The sequence below is a fragment of the Cydia amplana genome, chromosome 9, assembly GCF_948474715.1.
Source record: "Cydia amplana chromosome 9, ilCydAmpl1.1, whole genome shotgun sequence".
NCBI lineage: Eukaryota > Metazoa > Arthropoda > Insecta > Lepidoptera > Tortricidae > Cydia > Cydia amplana.
The window spans coordinates 13,702,198-13,714,551 of record NC_086077.1 but is presented as its reverse complement, the minus strand read 5'-3'; the positions used below and the strand labels follow the sequence as shown (position 1 = coordinate 13,714,551).

General features: G+C 36.9%; 1 protein-coding gene across 4 annotated transcripts in view; it reads right to left on the bottom strand.

Moving 5' to 3' along the window:
* Positions 1 to 12,083, bottom strand: part of LOC134651184 (voltage-dependent T-type calcium channel subunit alpha-1G-like) — a 48,704-nt gene extending 36,621 nt beyond the window's left edge. For 2 of the 4 annotated variants that reach the window (XM_063506226.1, XM_063506224.1), the window contains exons 1-4: positions 11,927 to 12,083; positions 10,634 to 10,767; positions 10,076 to 10,173; positions 1,880 to 2,051 (exon numbers count right to left, since the gene is read on the bottom strand). In XM_063506226.1, coding sequence (XP_063362296.1) covers positions 1,880 to 2,051; positions 10,076 to 10,173; positions 10,634 to 10,767; positions 11,927 to 12,019 — 497 coding nt within the window. In that variant the 5' untranslated portion in view covers positions 12,020 to 12,083. The remainder of the gene's footprint in view (positions 1 to 1,879; positions 2,052 to 10,075; positions 10,174 to 10,633; positions 10,768 to 11,926) is intronic. The other 2 variants (XM_063506227.1, XM_063506225.1) reach the window with 1 other exon arrangement.
* Positions 12,084 to 12,354: the final 271 nt, after the last annotated feature.

Sequence of the window (12,354 nt, the reverse complement as noted above, 5' to 3'; positions counted from 1 at the left end):
GTGAATCGTCCAGATAAACGGCAGTGGCTGAGTCGTTACCGTTTAACGGGCGTCATTACCCGCCGGAACACGGTACGTAGCCGTAAGTCGTAACCCACATCATTCGACGGACCGTCGTTAAGCCCTTCCTCCTCCCTCGATCATCGCCGTAAGAATTTTACAGAGGCCTTTAAACTGGGGCGTTATATACTCGCCTTAATGCAATTGGACAGACTTTAAACTGAAATACGAGTAATTTGAAGCGATAGTGTGTAAAGTAAAACGTTAGGTGGATTAGATTAATAAGTTGTATGTGTGTGTTACTGACAGAGATGTATAGTGATATTAAGAGACTTTAATCAATTTAGTGACTTCAAGATTTAATCGAGATTTTAGTATTTGTGCAGCAAAATTTCAATGGGTATTCATTCTATGTTGTGTTTGAAATATTCGTGGAAGTATGTGGATATTTCCAATATAATCTGAAAGGTACAGTTAACAGAGATAGCATATTGCTTGTTTAGGGGCAAACTGGGATTTCTAAAGACCAGGAATAATTAGTGTAAGATTAATTTGAAATGTTAGTTAACGTTAATTTGTTTTAGGAGGTTGCTGTAGAAATGCCAATTTGGGAAAGGGAAGCAATTTAGCAATAGCACATCTGGACCGCAGATGTGTGAAGATACACGAAACAACAGATTTCAATGTTCTTAATAGAAACACATTAATTTTGATCGCTAATTCTTACGAGTTGACTCTGACGCGCACTCTGTACCATTCGGACAGGTCTCTGGAACATAAATTTGAGGTAGCAGTGACGTGTGTCATGTACCTAGACCTTACTTGCAACTTGGATGTCTAAAAATGTGAATGCCTTGTTGAAACTGTGGCGTGTTATAGGAGTGTTATTTGAAGGCATTTTAAATTTAGTATCTGAATATGTAACGAGTTATTTGTCACAATATTTCCAACAGACATTCACATAATTATTTAATGTTGATTGATAATCAATCATATAAAACTATTAGCTTTCAGAAACAATGTAATGTTAGGGTTGGTTAGTGTCTATCATTCCTAATGGTTACATTTTTGTTGCTATGATTTTATAATCAGTTACAATGTAGCAAATTCTGCGAGTCGAAACTACTACAACGGGGTATGTTGATGTATGCTACGTTTACTAATGTCTGTGGTCTATCTTTTGCTACATTATTGAATGATTCGTCATGCGTGTATTGTCAGTCAAAAATATATCTGTTAAATATGTGAATTGACGGGATGCAATATTTAAGTGTGTAGTTAGCTTGTCAATAAAGCCATTCTGTACGTTAAACATGCGCGTTGGTAAACAGTGAACATAGGTGTACCGACGACATTGCATTTGCTTGAGTATGCAACGATAAAATATAATGCCAAATGATTATGAGGAGCCATGGATGTGCCCGCGAGTGAAGCGTTAAATATTGCATGCTGTCAACGCTAGCATGGGACGTGCCGCTACGAGCCTAGAGACCAAAATGTAACATAACGCAAACATTTCAATTAATTTTTCATCCACAATGTTCTAACCAACTTTGTAGACAGCGTTGGCTTGTTCCAGCAAATAAACGCCATGATATGAGCTTATGAAAAAGAGGACAACACGATAAAATAGTCTCCTTTTTGCTTTCGGTATTGGTCTAGATACTTTTGAATATTAGTAATGGAAGATAATATATTAAATAGGAGATAATTAAACCGCACTGAAATCGAGCGCAAAGCTAAGCTTAATTGTTAATTATCATTAATTAGTTTATTATTCCACAAATCATTTGCATCTGTTTGCATATGATTAATTTGAATACGAAATTCAAAAGTATCTATTCGACACCCTATTTAAATGAACGGTGGTTGGACATACTTGGGTCGCAAGGTGCCCGGTGGCAGCACCATCTCGCATCGCTGCCTGAGGATCCCTTCCCACAGCTGGACCCCCACTATGCCAAATATGAAGAAGACGAAGAAGCATAGCAGCAGGACGTTGCCGAGCATAGGCAGGGTATCCAGCAGTAACATTACTAGGATTCGCATACCTGTGAAACATACATAAAAATTTAATGGGTTAAATAAATTGAGCGCTGTTATTCATAAAAATGTGTAAATATAATTAAATATAAATTCGGTTGTCTTTGACTCGCTTTGAAAAGAAAACTTTTTAGTTATACTATCATTGTACCAAAACTTATACAAAACTGACGATATCAAAGCATACGTTTGGTTCGAACGTGGGACGTAACTTAAACAATACATAAAAACAAACAAATTATACTTAACATATTGTGCCCGTTAGCAAACTGAACTACTTTTTATACATAATAAGTTTTTCGGCCCTTTTACGAAAACTCTTTCACAAAAATCTAAGATTTTCTCAAGAATCTAAAGGCAGGCTAAAAGCAGGTTAAGATCCCTTTAAAGCAGGCAAGGAAGTGTTTTTAAAGTCTTAAGTGAATCTTGGGTCTGCAAAGTTCGTTTGATAAGTTAGTCACTCTTAATCAAGATTAGCCCCTTCAAAGCCCCCGTCCCGTCCACAGCTAAGGATATTTCTACCGCTATTGACACGGATAAATTGTACTTAAGAAATCAGATTAATTACGGTTTAGTGGGACGAATAAGGATAATAAAGGGTTTTACAACACCATGATAAATTTCTTGAAATACGACTTTAGGGTTTTTTAACAGTTTTCGATATAATGCATTAAAATAACGATCTTGTTACAAATCCGAACCTAAACTATCTACACGAAAAAAACGTAAAAACACATGAGTCACATAAATAGCAATACCTGGTAAACCTAGCTTTCCTCGGAAAACATATATAAAAACTCAATAATGCGCGTTTTCCCAGAGATAAGACCTAGCTAGATCGACTTTTCCCCCCGAAAACCCCCATATAGCAAATTTCATCGAAATCGTTAGAGCCGTTTCCATGATCCTCAAAAAAAATATATACAAGAATTGCTCGTTGAAGGGTATAAGATCACTTTCTCCTATTAGCATTGCATTGTCTCTTTAGAATTAAAGAACAAATAAGTATGTGGTAAATTATAACTAATAGATATGCCAAATTTAATCATATTGCACATTGTTTTACGTGTGACTCATAGTAATCCAACTAGCATCAATGTAAATACGCAAATTCCTAGAGTAAATCCCACTGCGCACTTAACGTATGATAAATGTCAGATGTATGCATGCAGGCTAATGCTGAAGCGATGTTTACTAATTCACGCGTTTCGGATGCCACGCAAATGTGACTGCAGCTTACACATTGCAATCAGTGGTCATAATAAATCAAATTTCTCATTTGGCTGAGGAAAAATTGGTTCCGAGGGGCAATAAATTGTGGGAAGCAAATTAGTGCCGATGCCGATGTGTGTCTAACCGCGCGCTGGATTTTCGCTTAGTAGAGCAACGTCACATGTTCGTATTACATACTTACAAAGCGTTCCAACTTTGCCTTCCATGGTTTGTGTGTAATTGTGTAAGTTGCATTGTCCCAATTTATTTGCAGGGCATGGTTATTAGAGATCAGTGCCGACTTAGCGAGATTTGTTAAGAGCCCATCAACGTGCACACTATAGCGCCACTGCTAAATAATCGTGATTATTTCAATTTAACGAAATATATTTAAAAAAGGGGGCCGCTACGTAAGTACTGTATCTTGTATTAAAGTACCTTTTGAATACCTACATCAAACTAGTTTCTTTGTTGCTGGATTCGTCAATCTATAAACTCAAAACAAAAACGGCCGTTTTAACTTTGGAGGCATAGATTGACGAATCCAGCAACATAAAAACTAGTTTGATGTAGGTATTCAAAAGGTACTTTAATACAAGATACAGTACGTAGCGGCCCCCTTTATTAAATATATTTCGTTAAATTTAAATAATCACGATTATTTAGCAGTGGCGCTAGTGTGCACGTTGATGGGCTCTTAAATATTAATGACTGGCTTGAATTGCCATGGAATATAATGTTAATGATGCTCATTTGAATAATATGACTGGATGGTAAACTTCCTTTCTCAAATTGTAAATTTATTTTGTAAACACCAAGGAATAAACATCAATTTGTGCTAAATTGGACCGGTTTGTAAACAATGTCAAACTTTCAAGATATTCAATTTATCTAGCAAGATGGTGCGTAAGTATCTCATCATCATTATGTTGGCCAGATCTCATTCGTTTGGGGTCGGAGCGGCGTGTGTTTTCTCATTTCAGTAATAACTAGTACATACCTTTTATTATTTTACGAAGCGAAAAAGGATTCTAAGTTTAAATTGAAGGCGATGCGCTAGCTAGATCTTATCTCTATATTTTAGTACAGTATCTACAGTATTTATTTATTTTACGTTTCAAAAAGACAACTCTGAAAAAAAGGAATTATTGAAGGCAGATTGATTATACGTTCATTAATATCACACGTCTTTCATAAAATAACTTGCTACATATAAAGTAAGTGCTGCGAATCATTTTGTTAAAAGACCATTCGCTTATTACTGGGTAGCTTTAATGAGAGACGCGAGACGGGACGCACGACTTTGAACTAGGTATAACTTAGTAAATTTGTTTACACAGCATGGTACTTTATACATATAAAATTGGCAGTGCAGACTAAGTAAATACATTATTAGGAATGAGTGTAGTTTGTTTTAAAGCTGTTTTATTTAGGTTTCAACAAGTTCTCTAAACGCGCCCTGACCGGGTACACAAACTCCGTAACTTGCGTTCTAGTTCTGCAAGCGTTCAAGTTAATTTAATGGTTCAAACAACGGCCGTGGCTGGATTGCTATTTATTTAGGATCCGCCGCTCGTTGTCTGCACTTAGTGCTGTAGACGTTCAAATGATATAATGCTCGGTCTAAGTGAACTATGTATTTATGTATATTATAAGTCCCGATTAAACTTTAAAAACTGTAACTTTAAGTTTTATAAAATTGTTCAGTTTAACTACGTATAAACGAAAAAATCCTCTGTAATACTGATGGCAGAACATATTTACCGCTGAGCAACAGTTTCGCGCGAGCGGACTCTCAATTAATCCCCCGGTAATCGATGAGCGCCGAGTGTAGGCGCACCACGGAGATGACGGGAGATTTACTTTACCACTTTACAGTTCAGTACTCGTTTCAATTAAAATTATTAGCATCAGTTAAGCAATGCCTTAGCTGAGAGAAAATTACGCGGCGACGAGGTAAGCTTGATATTTACAAATTTCCCTATTGAAATTGGTACCTAATTGTACCTATATGTTCTCTTGGCTTAGTAGAGTCCGTTTAAGCTAACTCTGTACGGACTTTGACTTTGAAGCGTCTACGTCTTATTTTCGAAAAGAATTTACTACACTTACTTATACTGACACACTTTGTTTTATTTAATTACACATTTTTATTTAGCTTTTCACTGCGTACGTATATATTTTTGTTTCTTTGTATACATAGTAGAAAACCGGTTGTTAGTTAAACTGCTTTTAAACTACCCATTAATTTACTATATCTTGTTAAAATACAACCCTGCCTCTCCTCGTACAGGAGGTACGACTAGAGGAACGAGTATTAATTTCATACCGTAAGTCAGGCGATCTATGCAAACTACACTTTAATAAAAGTTTCAAGCACTAGAATAAAGTAATCCTATAAATGCTGGTACAAAACACGATAACGACTAGTTGGCGTCCATTACACAGCAGTGCGATTAATTGAGTCGGTCGCGCAAAACCGTTACTCAGCTATAAATAAATTAAGCTCAGTGTTTCAACGGTTTTTACTTAGTTCTGTTTCCTATTATTGTTTCTTTTATTCTTTCTATCGTTCTTTCTGGTGGGTAAAAGTATGCACTTGACTACTCCTTTTATTGTACTGTATTTCAGTCATTTTCTTTACAAACTGAGAGAGCTTTAAGCTTTAAATATAGATCCATTTAGAGCAAAAAAATTATGTACTCCACAGATTAAAAACTCGAGTCGTAATAAATATAATGTAACAAAGTAGAATGAGGAAACGAAATTAATCGGACACAACTAGGAGATGCCTACGAGTAAAAATCAAGTAAGTAGAAGTCCTTTGAACGGTCAAACAGCATAATTGCTGCGTAATTCTTTCGGTTCATTGGTACATTGGCCCTTCCAAAGCAATTTGCAGCACGAAAGCTATTAACGGCGCCACTTGATAATTGTGGTTACTAAATTATTCAGAAATGCTCAAAACGATGTTTTAATGTTTTGGAGCCGTGGCATCCACACCAGTCATTAGTAATAATTTATTTATTACTCGTCTGAAATTATCTAGTCGATTTCTTTTTACGGCGTCATCAAGCGACCATAAAGGCCTTATTTTGCGTTATCAAGTATTATTTATTTCATTAATGGGAAAAACTGACACGTGAATCCTCTATTGATTGTAATAGGCATTTAACGTTTAAAATATGCAAATGTTATGTTTGTATGTTATGTGTAACCCCTAAGTAAGGTAAGTAGGTAAACAATATTCATAATTTCCTTAATTTGGAACAAATACTGGAGCAAAATAGTAACATTTTACGGTGCCTAATTACCTACGACTTGTAAGAATCTCAGCTATTCGACTACCTACGCAACAACTCTCCAGACTTGATACTTTGGAGCTCTCTTAGTCAGCAAACACTCAGTCTCTATTAGCTATAAGGTGTTTGGTGGCGCAGCCTACTTGTTGCTCGATCGATACTCTCTCGTGTAAGTGGAATATTTGTGTTGTAATTCATTCAGCGTAGGTCCTGAACGGCTTCTTAGATAAATATTGATATCAGATCTTATGTGTAATGTTGGAAATGGTACAGGATAATAGATTACTTATGATGTGCTTAGTGTTATTAATTCCAATTAGTATAATATGCGTTATTGTTCAATGTTGGTAATCCTGTTTACTTATGAATGTTACACCAGTTTAAGAGTTACAAGAACCCACCGCCAAAAAGCCGCGCCATAAAATCTAAGTTATGTTCTCATTTTAAAACGATATGTTGAAATTAGAGATGCCACGAATATTCGGCAACTATTCGGTATTCGGCCTATTCGGCCACTTTGTCGAATATTCGGTATTCGGCCGAATGTTTCCTACTATTCGGCCGAATACCGAATATCTGTTGCACCTACCCAGAAAGAAAAATCACACAATAAAAAGAACCAAAAAACTAGGTACATGTAATATTTAAAATGTGTTCTTGGAAAGTTGTGTGTATTTGTATTTGTATTCGTTACTCGTTTTAAAATGGGAGCGTAAATTCTAATGTTTGGCGGCGTCTAGTTTCTTATGACACTTAAGCACTGCAATTTATAGGGCATATTAGCGAAACAACACATAGTACCTACTAGAAATAATACAATAGGTAGTGACATTCATCGCACAAATTGACCCAATTGACCCAACCCAATGACTGCGCTTTATAGCAGTAGGCAAACTGTAACGAGCGTATTGCTTAAAAGTGACATGTTCCAGTATGAGTATACCATTTTGACTGTACAGTGCACACGGCTACAAATACGTGTACAAAATTTCAACTTATTCCATTGATATAAGGTTGAAAATCGTGTGCATTTGTGATATTGTACAAACGCGAGCCTCGCCGAGCTGCGGCCGGGCTGCAGGCTACTTGTTGCGCGATCGATCGCACCCACGCTCGCTCGGCGCCAGTTCAGGGTTATTTCTGCAAGATCACATTACTTACGAAAGCTCACTTCACATTCTACCGACCAGTACCGAACACAACCTTAATACGAGTAAATAAAGGTTAAATTTTAAGCAATGCAGAATTCTAATGTTCTGTCGCTGCATTTGTGCTTAGCGGAATATTACATTTTTGTAATACTCTTATACTTAACGTGATTCTAAAACGTAATTGGTTGGTATTTTTAGGTTAATAAAGACAAAGTATTTTATGAAAAACCTAATAATATTGAATATATTAAGCTTGAGAAAGCTTTTAGTGAGTAATTGAAGTTTGCTACGAAGCGTTTTGTTTATAATACAATTATGTATATTTTAGGTATAGTGAGGGCGTTACATACTTATAGTGCATTACAAATATGTTAAGCAGGTATTCCTTTAAAAGTTTAAAATATTAAATTAACCAGATTTTTTCAAAAACTTTTTTCGATTGTATTAATAGCTCATATTAATATACCTACCAAACATACTTATCTATGTTACGTAATCATTCTCACACGTAGACCAAGGTTGTGTAACGACGAAACATTTCAACATATCTCGAATCTTAATGATATTATCAAATTCCATCAGTGCAAAATCCTTCTCCTTAATTATCTCATAACGGAAAATTTGGGACAATCGAGATAATGTCAGGGACAGAGTAGCTGGAGAAACGTCAGAGACTTCTTTTGATATACCTAGCTTCTTTTATAAACAAGCTTAGATTTCCTCGAAAACGTCGACAAAGGAGGCTGAAATGTGAAGAACCACAGAACATATTAAAGAGGTTAGAACGGCTATCGCGCGCAGTTAGTATCGGAACCGGTGTCGCCGCTCGTTCCTCTCCACATTTCCACATTTCTCGCGCAACGGTAGTAAAAACTTGTATGCCTGGTGAATGGATACGCCTCCTTTAGACAGATTTGATGTCTGGCTTCTTAATCTGAACGTTATTGTGGCGCAAAAGGCATGTTTACGTTTTTCGGTCAGCGCGGGCGAGTACTAACATGCGAGTGTTTGCTCATAACCGGCGGCGACACGTACCCTACTCGCATCGCCATTCTACTTGTTCTGTGTGAAGAACAACCAGTTATATGTAACTATAGTAAAATTCATAGCTGAAAGTGAACTCAGTCGTTCTTCATTAGGTAATTTGTATATTTCAAGTAATAACATTGAATAAAAGATTTGCTTATGAATACTCGTAAAATACCCCTGCTTTGTACCAGAAATCACGAGGGTATACCTATTATGATTACACCTAGCTGGATTATCTTTGCAGGCCCAAGGTAACATCGAGATCGTTATAACCGTTCTCGATTTCTAATAGGTACAAATAATGCTCGTTTTGTAGCAAAATGTATGCTCGTAGTTGCGACTCCTGTTTCCTGGCTCATATTTCAATACTGTCTTTGAAATGAGCAATCCCAATTTAAATTCACCCTATCTCGACAAAAGTATCCGTTTCCTCACACCACGTTAACGCTTGATGAGTGTGTAAACACCCTAAAACAGGGTTCTTATATTAAGTTTCTTATTTAGTTTGAGAAAGCTTTTAGTGAGTAATTGAAGATTGCTACGAAGCGTTTATTTACAACATAAATTTTTGTGAAATTTGCTGTTCAATTTAATTATTCAAAGTAGTTCCTGGTACTGTTTTTATTGAAGTTATAAAATTTCTTAAAGTTAAAATTGAATTATTTTTTCAGCATTTTCCTTACAAATAAATTGCTCGAATTTAGTAGTTATATTATGAATAATTCTGTTAGTGTTGTAGCCTTATTACAAATAAGATAGATATCAAGAAAGCCACCATTTAAAAAATTGCAAAAAGTAAGTCGACGAAAGAAACATGTATTTAATAATTATATTACAAAAAAAATCATTTTTTTTATAACGTGACCTGTATGGAGGTGAATAGCCGGACAGTATTTTTGCCTAAGCAGAAACGTAACGTACGTAGACGCTTCGCGCTTGCTAGGTCAAAAATAAGATGTTTATCAACAATAGAAAACGCCCTTCCAGACCCTTGATCGTCGGTTTTCTTTTCCGAAATCAGTCGTAACATTCTAATTACTAGAAATATTAAGGGACCCCATAATTATCAGTCCGCCGGACGATATCAGCCTCTGCCAGGCGTGTCTCACTCCGCGATTCCGTTCGGCCCCAATTTTGGGGAAGCCATAAGCCGCGCGTGGCGCTGTCGCCACCGCCACCTAGCGGCCATATCTGTGCTGATCGTAACAGACGCGTTTTGTTAGAGAGTGAGTCTTCTGTACTTAGTACTATTATTTATTCTGTGCCTGTACGTTGTTCGGAACTATCAACTTTTTGTTCTAACTGACAGGCCCCTTTAAAGTTAATTTAGTTTCTTACTTGGTATCCTGTTGATCGCCCGCAACGGCCGCAGCACTCGAATCGTTCTTATCGCCGATAGATTGATATTCTCCACATGTAACGCGTATTCTAAAACCCTGTGAAGGAAAAAATAATCTTACCGACTCAGTTTTTTATTAATATTAACTAGCGACCCGCCCCGGCTTTGCACGGGTTAACAAATTATACATAAACTTTCCTCTTGAATCACTCTATCTATTAAAAAATTCCAAAATCCGTTGCGTAGTTTTAAAGATCTAAGCATACGAGTAAATGGACAGACAGACAGCGGGAAGCGACTCTGTTTTATACTATGTAGTGACACAGCAAGTATAGCAACTCAATTGGCAGTATTTGTATAACACGACCAAGTAACTTGCTAGCCTATACCTAATGCTCTATTTGCAAAATTAGTCTTTAGCCCCTCCTCTATAATAGCCCTAAGTAACGTAGTAAAGGTATTTACGACCAAAACTACACTGCGTTTCTTTTTACATATGTAAAGTATTTTAATTTCAGGAAACCAACCAAAGAAGTAAGCAAATGTTAACCACTTACCCGGCCATAACAATGAAACAATCCAGGCGGTTCCAGGAGTCTGCGAGGTAAGTGCCGTGGCCGTACACCCCCATTGCGACCATTTTGATCGTCATCTCCAACGTGAAAAACGCAAAGATAATATCGTCGAAAACCTGCAAATGTTACAAAGTAAGAAAAACGTCTCAACAAAAATGTATAAACTCTCTTGTTTGTCCCGTTACGCGCGTTTGGAAAGAATCTTCTTTTTTTAAACAAATGAAAGTCTTTGGTTGGTGTTTCAGCTTTTACTTTTCTTTCCAGCCAGTCTTCGCAAAAAAAACGTTCAGAAGACAACGTAAAGCTTTGACTCGCTCTTATTAGATTAACTTTTTTAATATTAAAGTGACTTTAATTGTTTCACGCCATTCATAATTAATTTGTTTTAAAATACGAATGTGCCAGACCACAACTGTTATAATTCATTTTATTCGAGCACACAGTAAAGCCTATTGACTCAATTAATTAAATATTTTGCGTTTGTGCCCGTGAATTATAAAGGCAAATAATTCATGAAAGCATATTAAATTAAATTTGAATTCTTCTGACTTTTATGTATGAATTGTTAAAAATGAGGAGCCAAATTTAAATTAATTAATTAAACATTATTCCTCTTGATTATATTTACCTGCCATAAAATCCTACTTAATTAGTTGTCAAGCGGACCCCAGGCTCCCATGAGCCGTGGCAAAAAAAAATGCCGGGATAACGCGAGGAAGAAGAAGAAGAAGACATCGGTACGTCGTCGTAGCATCGTGGATATAGGCAGCTGACCAGTAATGAACAGGACATTTAAGTACTTTATGTTCTTTTCAGTATCTATACGTACATACATGTGTGGTATGTATTATCTTACAGTGGTGGATAACACATAGAGTCTGTGCGGAAAGAGAAGAGTCGTGGAATGTATGGGGCCCAATACATCACACGACTCTTCTCTATCCAGACAGACTCTCGGCACAGAATAAGTAATAGTATTATCATACAGAACGGACACGCACCGCCCTTGCCCCGACTCGGATTACCTCGCCCCGCGACTGGCCGCGATATGAATGTGTGCGTAAGTCGCTCTACTGAGAGCATGCCAGAAGTCCGTCAGATACACAATGACGATGACGCGTGTACAGACGTGCCGCGCACACATATAAACGCAAATCATTTTTGATGTATGGCGTGTCCGCCCTGTGCTCTGGGCCCGATTCGGATTATGAACTAGATATCTAATATTTGACTTATCTTAAAGTTCGAATATGGCTGTCTACCATAAATGCTTACCTGTAATATCTTGCACCGGTTGGTAACACACTGGTCGTCGACACAGGGCTGGTACATGCCCAGCGTCACGCAGTTGAGCAGGATCACAAGCATGGAGATTCTCTCGAACCACGTGGGTCTTAGTTAAGGACATAAGTGTGGCACAAGGACAGACAAAATACAAAGAAAAAAAATGCTATTAGTTCATTTTTGCTTTACGTAATATCAGGAGCTATTTTAGCAAACACTTACAGCCATATTCGAACTTTAAGATACGTCAAATATAAGATAATGAAACGATATGGATCGGATATGTCAGTGTCAAACAAGTGTCAAAAGTGACGTATTTCTTTGAAGAAACGTCGCTTTTGACACTTGGTTGACACTGTCCATACCGTTTCTATATCTAATATTTGACGTATCTTAAGTTAGAATATTATGGCTGAGCA